This window comes from Caenorhabditis elegans, chromosome V (genome assembly GCF_000002985.6).
Source record: "Caenorhabditis elegans chromosome V".
Taxonomy (NCBI): domain Eukaryota; kingdom Metazoa; phylum Nematoda; class Chromadorea; order Rhabditida; family Rhabditidae; genus Caenorhabditis; species Caenorhabditis elegans.
In genome coordinates, this window is record NC_003283.11 from 4,701,202 (window position 1) to 4,720,839 (window position 19,638).

The 19,638-nt window shown below is 32.9% G+C and overlaps 2 protein-coding genes across 2 annotated transcripts; one reads left to right on the forward strand and one right to left on the reverse strand.

Annotated features, from left to right (window-relative positions):
- The first annotated feature begins 9,562 nt into the window (after window positions 1-9,562).
- On the forward strand, window positions 9,563-13,810 carry oac-24 (Acyltransferase). The gene is made up of 11 exons (NM_071866.5): window positions 9,563-9,830; window positions 9,986-10,078; window positions 10,129-10,300; window positions 10,977-11,468; window positions 11,868-11,988; window positions 12,038-12,339; window positions 12,390-12,510; window positions 12,780-12,885; window positions 12,932-13,015; window positions 13,062-13,251; window positions 13,543-13,810. Exons 1-11 carry the CDS (start codon window positions 9,727-9,729, stop codon window positions 13,708-13,710), a joined length of 1,953 nt encoding a protein of 650 aa, NP_504267.3. The 5' UTR covers window positions 9,563-9,726; the 3' UTR covers window positions 13,711-13,810.
- A 376-nt stretch (window positions 13,811-14,186) lies between these two features.
- prx-6 (Peroxisomal ATPase PEX1) lies at window positions 14,187-18,892 on the reverse strand. The gene is made up of 7 exons (NM_071867.6): window positions 18,699-18,892; window positions 17,924-18,149; window positions 17,735-17,877; window positions 16,417-16,919; window positions 15,400-15,761; window positions 14,475-15,077; window positions 14,187-14,409 (listed from the first exon to the last, which is right to left on the reverse strand). The coding sequence occupies exons 1-7, from the start codon at window positions 18,836-18,838 to the stop codon at window positions 14,224-14,226; spliced, it is 2,163 nt and encodes a 720-aa protein (NP_504268.1). The 5' UTR covers window positions 18,839-18,892; the 3' UTR covers window positions 14,187-14,223.
- Between the last annotated feature and the right edge of the window lie 746 nt (window positions 18,893-19,638).

Sequence of the window (19,638 nt, forward strand, 5' to 3'; positions counted from 1 at the left end):
CTTCTGACTGTAATCATCATCCATATGTATTTACACACAATTATCGGTCTTAGACGTCAGAAAATCACATTTTCTACTCGAAAATATATGCTTGTAAGCATGCTATCAGAGCTTCAATTTTCGTATTTTGAAATTTGAAAGAAAAAAAAACGAAAGAAGAAAAACCTAAAATTTTGCACTTTTCAATACACCTAGATTGGGCTCGCCGACTCACAGTTGAATTTTCAGGGAAAAAATTTGGTGAAAATGAAGTGTGCCAAGAGTTTCACAATCATGATAGAAGAAGACTATTGGGATTTAGGATTAAATTTGTAGAATTTTGAATTTCAAATTTTGGTCTTTGGATTTTAGATTTTAGAGTTTTTGTAACATAGGTTTTTATTCAACTTTTGACATTTCAAATATTGCTGAAATACGTAATAAGATTTGAGGAGTGGCGCCCAAACATTTCCAGAAACTCGCTGACTTCCAAGAAACTTGACAAATAGTGAATAGCGTAAATTATTATGTTTGAAGAAAGAAAAAAAATCCACAGAACAACTTATTCCTATATTTTGATCTGAATATTTATACCAAATCTCAATTAGTGTGTATTGAGCTTGATCATAATTATTCTTTAGAACGTCACCGGATAAGAGTCATAAAAAATAATAAACAACTTTGTCTGGGGAGGGTGGAGTGGTATTTTTGTACCATATTTTTCAACATTTCAAGTATCATTCAGGGGGAAAGTGATATATTCAAACAAAAATTAATTGAGTGATTTTACAATTTGTACAGCTGAAAAGTTTTATGAGGGATCAAATTGAGCAAAAATTATTTTCAAAAAAAGTGTGGGCGGCTTCGGAAATTTTCTGAAACATTTTAAATTTTTTTCCAATTTTGCAAATAAAGGGCTGAATTATTTTTTTAATTTCCGCGCTCAGAATTTCCTAGTTTTGCTATTTTTTTGATTTTTTTCGGCTTTTGTGATTTGGTTTTTAAAAACTTTTTTTGCTTATTGAATGTATTGAGTTTTCAGATATTTTTCCACAGAAATTTTCTAAACAGATGTTGAACTATGGTTTTTTAGACAAATTTCAAGTTTTTTAACGGAAAAATGTTGGAAAATTTGACAAAATATGTTTCAAATTATGGATCAATGAAACAAAAAACGCAAAAAATGTCGAAAAAAAAATCTTCACTAATTTGCGCGAGAAGTCAAATTTAATCGAGTTTTGAAAAATTTTATAACTTTTTTTGCAGTTACATTCGGTCATGACGGCCTATTTTCTGTTAACTCTTAAATTGACTCTTTTTGACTATTTAAGAAAATAATGTTGCTTTAGAAAAATTGAAAAAAAAATCAGAAAAATTCAGAAAAATTTCTTACATTATTTTACATTTATATTCGGCATATTGGAACTAATTTCTGTCAATCAGGGGCATGTCACTCATATACGTATTCTAAAATTGGCAATCAATTTCTAAATTATCAAAAATGTTACATAAAAGCATGATAAACATAAAACCAACTGGCGTGATGTTTCACATGAGCTCATTGTTCCAATTTTCAAATTAAAACTTTTGAAAATTTACTTTAGTTTAACATACGTGCAATATTAATATGAAATAGTAAATGAAATTAATTAGAACTACTTTTTTTGAAGAAGCAAATTAAGCGGAAGTATGACAAATTCTAAGAAAAGAAGAATAATACTTACCCTTCGAATAAAGCATATGTAGTCTAGTTAAAAATAAAAAAAAAATCTAATCATTTTTTAAGCTCCAAGATGCTCAAAGAGCACTATTTCTACGCTCTTTAGTAATGCACGTTTCTTTTGGTCTCCAGAAAAGAATAATTCAAAATCATTAGCACTAATGGAATTTTTCTTCTTGAAGTTTTGTCCTGATACGTACTTAAAATACTACACATTTTATTCGCTGGCTCAAAATTTATTGCAAAGACCTTATTGCTAATAACCTTCTCGTCTACACTTCCGGGCTCTGGAAATTTTACTTTGCAATCTAAAATTCTTGGAGCCTGGCACCAACTGGTAAATAATTAGCTTAAAAATAATTGCAAGCCCTAGCCGGGCAACACGTGTTTCAAATCAAAACTGGAATTAATGTTGGGCGTGGAAAATAGTAGTAGGACAATGCCAGGATGAACAACAAGGAAGAAAGTGGAAAAAGAGAGGAGCAAAACGTGGGTAAAGCCGGCGAGACTCCGCCTACAAACCAGGGAAGAAAATGTATGTAGGAATGTATGGAAATGTAGATGTTTAACGAAAATGTACTTACTTTAGAATGGCTAACGTTTTTTATTTGAAAATACGGCTTAACAAGTGGATTTTACGTCAATATCTCGGCATTTGGCTCTAGCTTCTTGCCCAAGTTTGGCCCAAAATGTATTAACTTGTATCAGAAGTTGGCTAAACTTGGACCAAAATCTGCCAAGACTTTGGCAAAACTTGGATTCAGGCGACACCAAAGTTTAACCCAAGTTTCACCCAACTCTTGTCAAACTCATACCCAAGTTTGAAACGAAAAAAATAAAATTATGGGCCAAAGTTTGGCAAGAGTTGGGTGAAACCTGGGTTAAACTTTGGTGCAGCATGAATTCAAGTTTTGCCAAAGTCTTGCCCGACTTTTGCCCAAGTTTAGCCAACTTCTGATACAAGTTAATATTTTTTGGGCCAAACTTGGACAAGAAGCTAGTAAAATTCGGAAATACCACTAGCGAAAAAATAAAAAAAAACAAACAAGGCAGTATGAGCAATTCAACTTAAACAACGTGACCAATCAGCGATTTTCTCCGCCCACTTTTCATCCAATCAGACTTCGAAAACGCATATTTATTTGAAAGTGGATAAGAAAAATTTTTTTTTTGTTAAAAAATTTGGCTAACCGGTTTATTAATACCAGTCGGCTCAAAAAAAGTGATTCACAGTGACCAGACGCTGAATACAGACTATGAGAGGAAATCAGGCGGAAATTAGACGGACTCCAAGGCGTGATTTTGAAGTGATCACACTGTTTAGGGGATCACATAACAAATTATTTTTGGCAGCTCGATAATAACGAAATATCTCAAAATATTGAATTACTTCATTCTAAAAGCAATCGTTAAAACGAGAAGAAATATTTTTACCCGATTTTTCCGATAAACCTTCTGTATTTTTAAAGAATTTTTAAAACTAGAATTTTCATTTTTTTTTTTCAAATTTTGACCAATTGTAAAAAAGGGAAAACTTTAAAAAAATTGCTTACTTTTTTCAATTTTTCACTTTTTCGGAAAATGGTAAGAGAAAATGGATCCCAGGCAATGGTGAGCACAGGCCACGGGGTGCCAGGCTGTCCCATTACGGTTTGATCTACAAAAAATGCGGGAATATTTGCCCTAAACAAATGTGGCGTCAGCACGTTCTTAACCATGCGAAATCAGAAAATTTTTGTAGATCTACGTAGATCAAGCCTAAATGAGACACACTGACATCACGTGACAGGCCCAAAAAAATCAGTCCTATTCACAGTATGTATAAATCTAAAAGAAGTTGAAAATAATATGTATGTTAGAAGTTTTAAAAAAAATTCTGAAAAAATCGAAAATTGGAAGAAAAAATTTAGAAAAAATGTATTTTTTTAAAAATTAAAAAAAAAACTTTTTAAGAAATTGGAAAACGAGAAAAATCGTTTTTCGATTTCTTGATATTCCTTGTCAAAAATTGGAACACCGACACTTTTGGTGTCATTATTTGAATAACTATGTTCTAGTCCAAAAATATTCAAGAGCCAACTTTGAACTCGTCTTGGAACCACTTAAGCTCGGTTTTCAAAATTTTCAAAGTCCTAACTTCCGGTCATTTTCTCACATTTTGTATGTTTCAAGTATGCGGGCGGCTCCGAGACATGTGACAAACATCAGGTGTCCTGTTTTTGAGTTCATCCCGAACAAAAATAATTTTTTTGTGGATAAACGGAAAACTATAAAATAAAATTGAAAAAAATAGAAATAAATCAAATTGAAGGTTTCGCTCGAATAATCTTCGAAATTTTCAAAAACCATATTTTTCAGAGTAAATATTTTTTAGGATTCCCTGCGAATATTGAAAACCTACAAGCTTCAAGTTTCTCCCACACTACTACTCAATATGCGTCAACTTTCAAAAAACGCAAAAGGAACTGACGCAGCAATTGGTCATCTAACTCCTAGATTAGTGCTCAAAAAAGAAATTGTGGAAAATTTCCGTTTTGTTGCGCTTTCAAAAGAAGAATATCAATGATCTACACTTTTTTTCTGCACTTTTTAGTTCCTGGTGAGCTTGAGTCTTTGTTTAGATCAGAACTACCTGACTTGGAAATTATTGACACTCATCATAAGCTTAGAGCAAATTTCGTTAATTCGGTCGAAAAGGCAGAATTAATAGTAAGTACAAAAAATGTAATTCTCATAACGGAACATCAAAATGTTCTAATTTTTTCTTGCTCATTTTTTGAGTTTTTGATTCAAAAATTTTAAAATTCGGCAATTGCCAAATTGTCGATTTGCCTAACATTTTCAATTATTGGTCTAGCGGGAGAGTACCCGTTTAGCAACAGAGGGCAAGTTGTCGGCGACATCCTGCCTGTCAACATGTCTACATGCCTACCTACGTACCTACCAACGCCTACATGCCTACCTATTATCTTCACCCCTAATCACATGAAATTGGATTATCAAAGTCTCTTAGATGGACCCGTATTGCCCCTGATAACATCCCTAGTCGAAAAAAAATATTGATAGTGTTCTAGGATCGAACACTTGATGACACATCGATTTCCAGGTCTTCTCGACATCAAATTTATGTGACGTTTGTGAGAGATGTTGACTAATTTTGTGGAAATTTGTAAACGAGATGACCCAAAACTGCGAATCTAAAAAAAACATTTAGAAAGCGGAAACTGAACCTCTTTTCAGCAGGTGCAAAGTATTAATGTCAGTTTTTGAGCTAGGTATTAGGTTTGTTTTGAGGGTAACACTGACATGACTAACACGAATATACGGCTGCCAGGATTGGAATTTTTTTTAGGAATTTTCATGATTTTTTCAAACAAGTAGACGGGGGTTTGCAAGGTTCTTAAGGCAGAAACATCAGAATTGAATTCCAACTGGACAAAAAAATTGAACGAATGAACTTGTCTAAAAAGTTCCCGGAAATTACTTTTTTGCACAATTGATGAGAAAATAAGAAGATGGCATAAACTGACAAGTTGCATCAACAAGTCGAAAGAAATTAGAGTTCAAGAGGTTTTTGGCGATGTCTAAAAATAAATTTCAACTATTCGGAATAAGGAACTGGTGTTAATAATTGATAGAAGCACATTTTCTATCCGGTCGTTAACATCTCATGAATAGGCTAAGCGTGAATAGGTGTCATCAACTGGTTGGGAGAGGGGGAGGATTAGAATATTGGAACAAAAAATAATAAGATAATAGTGTAAATAATAGTGTAAAGCGAAACCTATCAAGAGTCAGGAGCTTGACGGGTTTCCCGTTCGTAAACGGAAAAATTTTGAAGTTAAAAATTTTTTAAATAAAGTTCACTGGTTACCTTTTTTCTTCCCAATTTTAAAAGTTTATACCTGGGTTGTGCATTTTAAGAAAATACAAACCGCTAAAATATACGGTCAACTTTTTTCTCAAAAATTGAAATTTCCGCCAAAAATGTTTTTTTTTCCAGAAAATTTGAATTTCCTGCCAAAAATGTTTTTTTCCAGAAAATTTAAATTGTTCTGCATAGAACAAAAAATGAATGTGATGTGGGTGGTCATGAAATCAAGCCGGTCATGTATTTGTCATGTATACGTAAAGTAGTATCCATGCAGCTGAAAATGCTCTTTTTTTCGATACTGATATCACCTGAATAACCTTTTTTCGTATATCGTATAGTTGAGACTACTAACATTTGGCTAGAAGAATACACGAGCGTGGAAAAATATCAGCCGACATCTTACGGGACTCAATTTTTTTATAACAGAGCGTGATATATGATAGTCTCAAACTTCCACGGGCGCCCCAAAAAAGAGGTATTTTCAGAAAAAAATGTAGTGGCAAACTTCAAAAGTGCAAATCTAAATATTCATCCGATCTGTGATTCCTTTCCGTATGATTTCCCACGATTTGTATGTGAAAAGAACTGACCCACTCAACCTAAACCAAAAAAAAAGTTTTGACTTGGATTAATGAGAGCAAAAAAAAATCTAAAATATGCACCCACCAAATATCTAAATGCACCCGAACAAATCTGATCTTAGATCTAGACAAAATTGTGGGTGAGATGGCTGACGCAGTGTCGTGGGTTCACAACATCTAGTTGCTATTCAAAAAAAAAATTTCAGAACAAACAACAAAACATCTACAAATTTGTTATTTTCAAATGGCGAGATGTTCGACACGATAATCATCGTGAGAATGGGCTTTTGCTCAACTTTAGAGGTTTTTTTGTTCTGTTGAATAAATGTTTTCATCTAAAAAAAACTTTAAGGTGGAGTCAAGAGCACAACAGGTGAATTTCGGACTTGTTTGCTCCCGAAAAATCTATTCTCAGAACTTAATTTCTTTTTTCTTATGGATGAAAATAAGTTTTAAATTGAAATTTTGGAAATGTGAAAGAAAAGTGATATCAATTCAAGGAAGTGATACAATTTACAGGTGGTTGGGAAAAAAAGTCACATGATGGAGAAACAATTTTTTGAGAACATGATTTGTGGCTTGCAGAGCTCACTTTTAGACTTTCGAATGAAATATATATCGTTTGAAATAGGACTTTTAAATTGGGTTCCTATAGAAATTTTTAGAAACATCGGAGCATTTTGAACTAGACAAAAAATAGAGTCGAAGATTTTTCACTTCCTTAGAGATCCGTTCAATTGCTCCAAATGTGGATTTTGCAAATTTTTAATGATTTTAAGGATGCCTAAAAGTTATTTGAAAAAAATATTGAAATTTTTTTTGATCAAATTGAGTGAAAAAGTTTAAGATTTTCTTTTTAAAAAAAATTTCAAAAAGCTTTCAGATTGGTTTCACGGCTTAATTTTTTAAATTATACGGCTATTTTGCAATTCGCTACAATAAATATGTTCCCAAAAATATCGGGTTCCGGTGAATATTTTTTCTTTTGTTTTCTGGTGCTCCGGGAAAGGAAAGCGGAAGAGATGTGATCTTGTTGTCTGTTTTTTTGTAAATAATATATGTTTTGAATATGAATTCAAACTCACTATCAGAAAAAGAATATTACACTTTAAATGATGCCAAGTGGAAACTTGGTGTGGAAGTGGAAGTGGAAACTGTTAAAACTTTAGAATCATAACACTAGTCGATCCGAGAATAGAAAATAGTTTACAAATTGTTGTTTTTTTTATTGTTTGGATACTGTATCTTTGGCAAAAAATCAGTTTTAAAACGGATAATTTGCTATGGAAAACAGAAACTGTTTCAGGAAAAAAAAACGATTTTCGAACCCAGGGACTAATTACCAAGACATGAAATTATGTCCGAACTACGGCGTCTTGATTGTAATGAAAATTAATTGAATGAGCTTTTCGCAAAGTCTTCATTTTCTTCATTTCTCAGCTCCTTGATGAGCAACATGGACCAATGAGACAAGTCTAAAAAAGGGGCAACGTCACAAGGAGTGGGAGAGCACTTGAATTTGGCTAATAACAAAGGTAATCTGCGATGAATTTGATGGATGATCAGAATATAATAAGAATGGATAAAAATACACAACAAAGTGTACACTACATTCTTTAGAAGTCATTTTGGATTTAGCACGTACACAGTTCGAATTTCAAGGGTTAAAAAAATTTTTAAACTGAATAGGGATATGACGCCAGTATTTGTGAAGGGCATAGTCTTCACTATCTAATTATTGTAATATTTAATCTACTTTTGAATAATGTTCTCTCGAAAAAAGTTAAAAAACTGGGAATTGGTAATTGCGGCCCGTTCCTGCTCGAAGCTTCATTTGAAATAATTTTGCTAAAAACGCTTATAATACATTTATCTGAAATTCTTCAAAATTTGAAAGATATCACGGGAGCACAAAAATCAGAGAATGCGTATTACGCCTCATATTTGACCAGCAAAATATCTCGCAGCGAAAACTTAAGCAAGCCCTTTCAATGACTACTGTAGTGCTTGTGTAGATTTAAGGGCTCAATTTTCGATATGAGTTGAATGTTTTATTTATCAATAGAATATTATTAGCATTTTGAAAATAATTCAAAAATAAATTCATTTGAAAAACAGAGCCCGTAAATCGACACAAGCTCTACAGTAGTCATTACGCTCCAGTAATAAAAAAAACAGCGAAAATAAATTTTCGCTTTTTTTCGCTGACAAAAATTACTTGTTTGAATAATTTTTGTGCAAAAACTAAAGTTTTCAAAAAAAAGCCGACAGATGAACACTGTAAAATTTTATTCAGTATCTCCCTGACTCGGATATTTTTTTTTGGCCCTCAAAATTCAGACATTCTAAAAAAATCTGAAAACCGATATTTCCACATCCAAAAAAGCGTCACCGGTATACATTCTTTCCCATTTCCATGTCTCCGAGTGTATTGTTTACTCCCACCTTTTTCTTGCCTGTTCTCTTATCAAGATATAGACATAAAAACTTCGTAAAAAATCGTATAAGTCGCATTGTTTACACAGAATTTTCTCTAGGATGAACAGGAAGTGATATTCAAGAGTACTTGTTCAAAGACCTGATTTGGATGCCTTCATTAACTTTATGCACCCAAAAAAAATTGGAAAAATAGAAAATAAAGGATTTTAGTTGAAATGATAGAAAATGGACCGTAATAATCGACTATAACTGTGAAAAAAAATTTAGAGAATTTTTCATTATTTTAAGTTTAATTATGCAAAAATTGATTTAATTTTGAAATCCTGCAAAAAAAATTATCTAAATTCAACATTTAATACAGCTAAAAAAACGCAAAAATATAAAACTGGGTCATTCATTTGCGGGGGAATTTAAAAATTATAACCCCTTTTTAAAAATTTTTTTTGTATAATAGAAAAGCTAATTAAACATTTTTGAAAAAAAATTATAAATGTTTCCATTTTTATATTTGGTCATTAAATTTGGTCATATATTTGGTCCATTTTTAATCATTTAAAACAAAATTCCAAAAAGACTCTGGTTCAGTTTTGGGTAAACTTAAAAAGTAAACAAGTACGAGAATTCCAAAAAAATTTGCAAATATATTAAATTGACAACATTTTCAAAGTTTATGCAAAATACAGTAGATCTACTTTGCATGGATCAATAAAAAAAATTATTTTGCAAATATTGCAGCAAGGACATTATCGTTATTTCAAACATTTCTGCACTAATTTCACTTTCCTGCATTTTTAATTAATTTGTTTTCTTATTCTAAAAGCAAAAGTAAAACCCATATACTTTCTTACAAAGTATTTATATCGCTCCACTCAATACGGATATATGCAGATAACTTGGTCATTAGAAACTTGTTCCAATTCTTGCAAGACGTCTCTATATATGACTTTCCTTTACCGTCTAGCCTCCCGTGTTTTGAACACCAACAGTTCTTGTCTATGCCTCCTGGCATTTCTTGTTCCTCCAAAAAAAAGCATCCCCGTCCGTGTGTGGTCTTTTGTGTTTTGACGGCAGACAGAAATACATCACCTTTTGTTGATAGACTCTAGTGCCACAAAATTGTGTTCTAATTTGAAATGCGAAAGGATATACAATGTCTTCGAGGAATCGCAATTGTTTGTGTTTTTATCTACCACTTATTTCCAACTTTGTTTGTCAATGGATTTCTTGGAGTTGATGTGTAAGTTTTAGAATTAGACGTGATTATGCCTGCCTACGTGCCTGCCTACATGCCTACCCCAGAAAGGCGTTGTTTGAATTGAAGGCCACCTACGTCTACTTTTTTATAAATATTTTCAGGATCAGGAACTATAGTAAATCAAAAAAAAATTTCAGATTCTTTGTCATTTCCGGATACCTCATGGCGAAAAATTTAACGAAGACTAAACTTTCTAAAGTTTCAGATTTCATTTCATTTTATTATCGACGGTAATCAATACTTTTTAGCATAGTCCTTTAATTATCATTTTTTATTGTAGATTTAAAAGAATTCTTCCCGTATATTATCTGGTGATTCTAGTCACTGTCATTCTTTTACGTATTTATTATGAAGATTTTCTATGGGGCAACAATGATCGGTACGGATTGGCGTCGTTGTGCTTGGTTACTAATCAGCTGATTATTCACGATCAAGCCGATTATTTTAGAGAGGTTTGTTTCAGAAAAACATTTTTTTTGTTTAGAAAAATGTTCATTTTAAGAAAATTTCCATACTCATTTTTTGCCAGAAAACTAATAGAACTCACCTCATAATTTGATCTAAAAATTTAATTTCCTTCCAGTTTTCTTATAAAGTAGTGTAGTCTTTGGCCTCGTGGGTAGGTAGGTAGGCGAGCAAGTAGGTAGGTTTGTAGGAAGGCAGGTATTCGTAAGTACTCGTAGGTAGATAAGAAAGTGGGTAGGTTTGTCGTAGAGTCGGCACTCGTAGATAGGTAAGTAAATGGGTTGGCTTGTGTTAAGCCAGGTTTTGTAGGTACTTGTTGATAGGTTTGTAGGTATAGCCAGGCACGCAGGTAGACAGGCGTTGTGCAAGAAACTTGAAAACATTTGGTGAGGCAAGTACATGCATAGGTTGGCACGAGATGTGCCTGCATATGTCTACCGGTCAGTCTGCAGGTTGCCTACATCTGCCTATGTGCTTGCATCTGTCTTCGTACCTACTTCTATCTATATACCTACTTCAGCCTCTTTGCGATCCTTTAAGGTTTGCTTACCTACGATCCTACCTACCTTGTATCCCTTCATTTCTTTGCCGCGTCCTTCATTTTCTAGGCTTCATGATTCAAAAAAAAAACTTACCAAAACGTATACTACAAAACTTTTTCAGTTCCAAGCCGAGCGATCTTCATTGAACATTTTCGTACATCTATGGTCATTATCTGTGGAAATGCAGTTTTATCTGCTCGTCCCATTTATCTTTTTTGGTCTACAACACTACAAAAAAGAAACTTGCAAGCTCATGACAGTGTCAATAATCTCAATTTTTGGATTCGTCGGCTTTGCACTTGTCAATTCTGCATTTGCATTCAACTTTATGTTCCTCAGATTATGGCAGTTTTCCGCAGGATTTATTGCACTATTTTGGACGAAAAGTTTCCCATCTCAAGTGGCTAAAATATCAGAAAAATCCGAAAATTCTGATGTTAGTGAAAACAAATTTCAAAAGTTCTGTTCAGTAAGCAAAGAAGACTCCGTGATGCTTGCACTGACAGTCATATCATTATGTGCATTACCTACAAAAATTGATGTTTTGATTTCAAGGCCTATGGTAACTGCAGCCACTGCGTTTATTATTGCAGTCGAGTCCAAGGATAATCAGGTAATTTTCAACAAGAGAGTTTGTCTACAAAACAAGAGAGTTTGTCTTCAAAAAATGTCTTCAAAATTCGAGATCTTCAAAAATTCAAAAAAATTGAAATTGAAGTGCACCTCATAAGAATTATATAATTTTCATAATGGAAAAAATATCGAAGTTGGATTTTTAGATAAACAATCTTCATTTAAAAGTCAATTTGTTTTTAAAAAGTGAAAATATTTTTTCATATTTCTATATCAATTTCTAATTTTAAATTTTGACAGAACATTTAGAAAAAAGGGTTTTTTTTTTAATATTCATAATTTTTTCCACTAAACACGGTAGTTTTTATTACTACAATTTGCGGAAAAACTACTGAAAATTCAACTTTCAGATACCAGAACGAAAAATAAATATTTCCAGATTCTGGAATCCAGAACACTTTCCTATATTGGAGACATCTCTTATGTCATGTATCTTGTCCATTGGCCCATAATTTCAATTTTCATTGAAAGCACTCTGAAAAGTCACTTGTTTTGTATAAGTAAGTTATTTTTCACTACTTTTTTTTCTTAAATTTCAGAAATTTTCAGTGATAACCCTGGTGGCATCTATAATTCTTCATCATCTCTTCGAAAAGCAATATCTCCAAATGAACTGGAAGGGAGTTGTCCCATTGGTTCTTGTGCTGATACTTGGAAATGCTTACCTTCAGTACAGTATTAGAAATGACAAATTTTGGCAAATGTCTGTGCCAGATGAGATTCAGGATATTGTGGCACAAAATAAAGTGTTCTTCAATTACATTTGGAAAACAGAACCACAAATTGATGAGTGTATTGAGAAGGAACTTGTACCGCCAAGCAACGAGATTTATGGGCAGTGCAGGTTTCCGGTAAGTTTTAATAGCAGTTTAGAGCACTCTTTTATTACAATGAATTTCAGCCGGGTAAAGGGAATATGTCAATATTAATGATTGGAAATAGTTATGTGATGAATCTTGGTGAACATATACGGGCACATTTTAACTATAACTACTCGGACTACAGATATATTGCCATAAGTGGTAAGTGCAAAACTTTTGGAAAATTTGGCAATTTACGAAAACTTGGACTAAAAATTTCCAAATTTTTGAGAATTTTATTATGGTATTTGGTCAAGTTAGATTATTATTCCTTAAAAATACTTGAAATTTATCAGAAAAAAAGTGCGTATCTTTGGAAAATTTGGCAAAAAACTTGAAAATTTAAAAAAAAAAGGACTACACTACGTCCTAAACCTCTACGCGTATTGCTACTTTTTTAGCGAATTTTTTAAATAAACTATTTTTTTCAGAAGGCTACGCATTGTACACAGATTCTGCTCTTTCAAGCGGAGCTCTTGAAATTACTAGGCAACAAGTTGAAAAATACAAACCAGACGTTCTTCTTATTGTTGCTCGGTAAAATTTTCCAACATTTCTTGTAGATTTATAGTAACATTTTCAGATTCTCAGCTGCTTTCAAGACAAAATATGAAGAAAATGATGGATATTTGCAGCAAATCAATGAGAATATCGCATTCTATGAGAAGTTTGTGTTACTTTATAGCTTGGTTTCCAACTTCTAAAAAGTTTAGGTTCGTGAAAACCGTATACATATTGGATGCTCATCCAATGTACCCACTAGGATTCCTTAATTTGTATCTCCATTACTTGATTCAAAAACCTGACGAGCTGGAGCATTTAAATCTGAATAAGAAGAAGGCTGAGAAAGAGATGAATTTTGTGAAAAAGAGGCTGAACATGATGAAATGCACAGAGTGCCATGTGAGTTCCATCAATTCTCTAATCTGCGAAACAATTTAGGGCATTTTTCTTAATTTTTTAACTGATTTTTTTTTAAATTTCGTAAAAAAATGTTTAAATATTTTCAAATACCCGCGTAAATCAGTAACTTACCGACAAAAACGCAACAAAAAAATTCCGATTAATTTTTAATTGTTTTGCGGTAAAATAATTTAAAATTGACGGAAATTTTTGTAAAAATAAGTCGTAACAGTTTACAAAAATATACTAATTTTAATATCCAAAATTTCCCACTAATCCTAAAATTTTCAGTTCTTCGATCTAAGCCACGTGTTCCTTGAAAACGACAAGTATCTAACTTTTGATAGAGACACTCAACTTTCCTACGTGGACAACAGTATACATCTGACATCGGCTGGTGTGAAGAAATGCGATCCCGTTTTCAAGAAGATGGCCGAAGAAATTATGAGCAAATTTTGATATCAAACTTAATTTTAAAACTAATTTTCTCAAGGTTATTTATGTTGCCAAAATTTATTATTACGGTTTTTTAAGAGTGGAAAAATGAATGTGAATTTTTTTAATGAGTGCTCAGGCAACAAACGAGACGGAAATTTCAGCAGCAAAAATGAAGAAATGAGACTTTTCAAGAAGCTTCTAAAAATGGGCAAACTTCTTGGAACTTTCAGAAATCTATCAAGGTTCTCTGGGCATTACTGGAAATTTCTGAAAATTTGTGGAAACTTTTGAAAGGTAAGGAAAAATAAGTGACTGCTAAATTTGTGTTTTGTTTAGAATATTTTTGTTGATTTTTGAAAAAATTTAGGTATCTTTGTATTGTGCACAGAGAGCTTAATACTTATGAATTACTAGCTACAATTTAGGTATGCGAACTGGTTTTTTATATTATTGATTTTCCTGGCTCGCGTGATTAATATCAAATAATACCCAATAATCCTATAAACCACAATTTATTTCTCAGATTTTCAAAAACTAATATTTAGTTTCATGAAACCTCTTCACACTTTCCAAAAGATGTCTCTGAGCAACCCGTATTGATTGATTTTCAGTCTTCCCGTCCTCAATACTTTGAATCGTTTCCACAATTGCAGCCATTCCAGCGTTAGAAATTATGGAGAATAGTTGTGCACCGGACATTTTTTCGTCAACTTTACTTGCCTGAAAATGCAAAGTTTATTTTTAGTTGAAAAAAATTTTCTAACGCTTCAAAAAAAAGAACTCACAATTTCTCTCAAATCAACATCCTCTTCGAATCTCATTTTTCTTGAGACTGCTTCCAAAATCTTAGTCTTCGACTCTACATCTTCACCAGGCTTCACCTCAACCAGCTTATCAAATCTTCCAGGAGTCATTAGAGAATTATCCAGCAAATCTGGACGATTCGTAGCTCCCATTACAAAAACTTTAGTTAGTGGGGAGTTATGAAGTTTGTCTAGCTCCGCGAGCAGTTGAGATACAATTCTGTCAATGACCCCTCCAGAATCTCCATTCCTTCCGCGATTCGGAGCCAAACTGTCGATTTCGTCAAAGAAAATTACGCACGGAGAAGCTTGTTTAGCTCTTTCGAAGACTTTCCGCAGGTTCTCTTCACTTTGTCCCACGTATTTATTGAGAAGTTCTGGACCTTTAACTGATAAGAATGCAATTTTAAACTCCGTTGCCACTGCCTTAGCAATGAGAGTTTTTCCGCAACCAGGGGAGCCATAAAGTATAATTCCAGATCTTTTAAGAGCTCTTGAGCCAAATAAATTTGTGCGGATACTTTCCAGGACGGTCTGTTTCGTCTCTTCGAGACCTCCAACATCTTCCCATCGTACATTTGGAATCTGCAATGAAAATGTGCAATTTGAAAATAAATTTAGATTTTTTCAAAGTTAAAATTAACTCTGAATTTTTTTTTCATAAATTTAACATATTTTTTTCTGGAAATTAAATAAAAGCAAAGTATCGTCTGTGAGTATTTGTTCAAATTGCCAGAAACCAGTCTCCGAGAGTGATTTTCCAAATTCTTTTCAATTATTTTTTTCAATTTTGCAAATAAAAATACTGAATTATTTTTGAAAACAAATTTTTAAAAATTCCATAGATTTTCTAAACAACAATATTCTTTTTGATAAAAAGCACTACTCCCATAGAAAAAATGCTCACCTTTGGTGCTCCAATAGCATCTGCAAAATTCGAATTCCTCTTATCAATCAAATCCTCATAAACTTTCTCTTCCTTCTCCTCGATTTTCACTTTCTTCCCATTTTTCACGAGCTTTTCCAACTCTGCCAACGTAAACCCAGATGTCTTCTTTGCGACGTGATTTGCGAGTTTCTCGTTCAAATAATATTGAAGCCACGTTTTCCGATCATTTTCATCCATAAACTCTGCTGAAAAGGTGTAAAGCGCAAGGTTCTTTACGTTGGCGGGCATGGAGGACATCGTATCCGTGTTGCACGAGAATATGACTGTGATTTTGGATGGTTCAGATAATTTCTGTTCCATGTACTGTAAGATACGGCGGTCTGAAATTAAGTTGAATTGTAAACGAAAGGTAAAATGTTTTTGAAACATTGAAAGTTTGGAAATTTTGTATGAAAGTTTGGCATTGATTTTTTCGTATTTTTTTAAATAGTACAATGTGATGAAAAAAAAAAGGTTTTCTAAATTTTTCAATACAAAATTTCTAAAATTTTCATTAAAACATTTTTGACTTCCTGATGTCCGAGGTAAAATTGTGTTGGGGTACTGTAAAAGTACTGTAGTTTTTCTAGAAACTTCTGTGAATTTTTGAAAAGCTAACTATTAGGAAGACTTGAAAAATTAAAAATTAAAAACTTCTAGAAGGAACTGGAATATTCTGGAAAATTTGAAAAGGTTAAAAAAGTTCGAGCAATTTCTAAATACTACTAGGAAATTTGAGAAACTTCTGGATGGCAGATGAAATTTCTAGAAAACTTTGCCACAATTTGGAGAGTTTGATGGTAAATTTCAGCAAAATCCGCTTTGAAAAACAAAATATAGTAGAAAAATTCAAGAAAAAAAGCTTTGAGCTTCTGCTAAATTCATTCTGAAAAAAACCTTGCAATTTCTAGATTTTTGTAGAAACTTTTTCAAATTTTTTGAGAAAATTGTGGACTAAAAAAGGTGGTAAATTTGCCACCCCTTTTTAAAACTCACCTAATGCATTAAATTGATCAATAGCCAGAACATTTGAATTTCTGATGAACAATACGCAGTTCTGAAGTAACTTTGCTTTTTCCCACCACGACGTCCACTTTGCCTCCGACGTCGACGCATTCTCACAGACCATCTCATATCCATCAACTTCGAAAAAGTTCCGATGAGTTTCAGAAGCAAAAACTCGACTCATCAGTCGTTTGCCGGATCCAGAAGCGCCGGTTACTAACAGAACTAGAGCCTTTTTCGAGATAGTTTTCTGGGCCGAGTAGATTTGAGTCATTCGGAAAACAGTGGTTCTCATGGAGGATGTCAATGAGTTTTTGAGTAAAAAGTTTGAGAAAGGAAGTGATTGGGAAACGGCAGAAGTTTCATAGACAGCTGTTGAGGAATCCATGATGCAAGGTGAACTGGAGACATCCAATTTATAGAATAGGTGAGTTGTCTTGTCAGTGTAGGCGTTGTAGTTTGTAATTCGGATGACGTCATTCTTGTAGAACACACTGGAACAAAGGATTTTTGGAAGATCAGGTAACCTTATATTTTAGTGTTTGATTCAATTTCAAAAATTGGAAAAATTATAGAAAGTGTTTTTAGAAAAAAATAATTCCGGCAACTTTTCGGCAACCGGCATCAAAGTTCCCAAAGAAGTGTGGCAATATTTTTGTTCAACTGAACCTTCAAAGGATTTTTGAAAAAAAAGCGCTTTTTTCATTGGCAATTATATTTTTGCATCTTTCAGACCAGGGGTGGGCAGCAAACTATTTTTTCCGGCAAATCGGCAACTTGCCGGAATTTTAAATTTCCTGCAAATCGGTGAATTGCCGGAATTTTATATTTCCTGCATATCGGCAAATTGTCGGAATTGAATATTTCCGACAAACCGGCAAATCGCCAAATTGCCGGAATTGAAAATGTTCGGCAAATCGCAAAATTGCCGGAATTGTAAATTTCCGGCAAATCGGCAAATCGACAAATTGTGGTTTTGGACATTTTCTTTGGAAATTTTAGGATTTCAATTTTAATCGGCAAAATTTTACGCAACCTATAAATTTTCTCACATTTATGTCGAAAAGTAAGCAAATTCTATGAAAATATTTAAAGGAAACGGGAGACTTTTTTAAAGACACAGTTTTAAGGGTTTCCGTCTTATAAAAAATCCATCTAAACATTTCCGGCAAGTCTGGTATCCGGCAAATGGCAAATCGGCAATTTGCCAAAAAAAAATTTCAGCGAATTGCCTTATTTTCCGGTAAATTGGCAAATTTGTCGCCAAAAAAATTTCTGAGGTTTCAGCCTATTTTACTTGAAAACTCACTTCGCACTCTTCAAAATTTGTTTCAAATGATGCTTCTCCAATCTTATATTCTTGGCAACACTCGGTTGTCTCATCAAGGATAACTTTGCATCTTCTGAAATCGGAATTGGTGTCTCGTGAAATTTGAAGTTAGGAGTGATGTTCTGAAAAAAGTTAAAAGAAAAGGTATTTAATATTAGTTAAGCTTACATCAACCGCAACATTTTTTACTAAATCCGGTCCAAAGAGGTTAAAAACATCGCATCTGGATATCCTAAGGCTTCCTATTTTTACAGAAGTGGAAGTCTGAACCTTCATAACTCGTTCGATATTTGAAGATTTTCCGTGATCAGTGGTAATTGTGAAGGAGGTTTTGACGAGCTGAGAATCCAGAATCCCTAGAGACCAACATGTTACAGGATGGATGGAGAGGGTACTGAAATACGAATGTTGAATTTTTAAAACGAAACTATAATTTGTGATGATTTTTTTCTCAAATTTATTCAAATAACTTCAAAATGACATTTTAAAAAAATTGAAAAACTGTGATTTTTTTTTGGAAAAAACGAAAATTGGCCAATTTTTTTTTCAAAATCTGATCAATATATGATCAGTAAAAAAATGAGCAAAACCACAATTTGCCGAACAGTTTTTTGCAAATCGGCAAATTGCCGGAAATTTTCAATTCCGGCAATTTGCCGATTTGCCGGAAATTTACAATTCCGGCAATTTGCCAGAAATTTACAATTCCGGCAATTTGCGGATTTGCCGGAAATTTAAAATTCTGGCAATTTGGCGATTTGCCGGAAATTTCAAATTCTGGCGATTTGCCGATTTGCCGGAAATTTACAATTTCGGCAATCTGCCGATTTGCCAGAAATTTACAATTCCGGCAATTCGCCGATTTGCCGGTAATTTTCAATTCCGGCAATCTGCCGATTTGCCGGAAATTTGATCTATAGTTAAATTTTAAAAAAAAACTCACTTTATGCTTGCTCCACTCTGATCTACCACAATTTTCAATTCAACTTCCTCATTCCACAATAATTTTCGAATCCTTTTAGCTTCATTTTTAGAAAATAAAATTCTAAAATAAAATTTGAAAAATTCTTCTCTGCATACCATCACTGAATCCTCAAAGTAGAATAAATCAATTTACAAAGTATTTAGAATACCCCCCAAAAATGGAGACTACACTTTGGCCACTGTTTTGATATGGCAACGTGTGTTGTAGAATGTCTGCGTCTCTTGCCTCTCGTTGCAGTTAGAATTAGATAAGGAAAAGGTTTTATGTAGTGTAAAGATTATGGATTAGTGGTTAGGAATAATGGTGATCAGGGGAAAAATGTGTTTGAAAAAAAATTTTAACATTTAGTTTTCACAATACCGTACTTTTCGGACGGAACTTTTTAAAATGTTTTAATTTTTTTAATTTTTGAAATTTTTAATAATTTTTAAGGATTGAATAGTTTTGAATTTTCGCGCATATGAGCTACCTAGTTTTGGCATTTTTCATTTTACCAATTTTTTCAGCATTTTTCTCTGTTTTATGATTCAAAACACAGCTTCTCAAATTTTCAGGTATTTGAACTTTTTTTTTTAATTTGAAAAAGAAAACTAATACAAAATTTAATTTTTTTTCAATTAAAATAAAAGATGCAAAAATTTAGGAAAAATTTGTAACATTTTTTTACTCACAGACAAAAACTCTACATTTTTAATATTTAATTTCGTCTCAAATTGATAAGTAAATTTTCAAAATTTATCTTAATTTTTCGTTAATTTGTTTTCTACTTTTTGGCAAACTCTTGGCTATAAATTCCATATAAACTTCTTGTGAATTTTCCGGAAACTGTTGTGACTTGAGCTACTCGAGTTTGACAAAACACATGGTACATAGTTTTTAAGACAATAATATTCAAAAA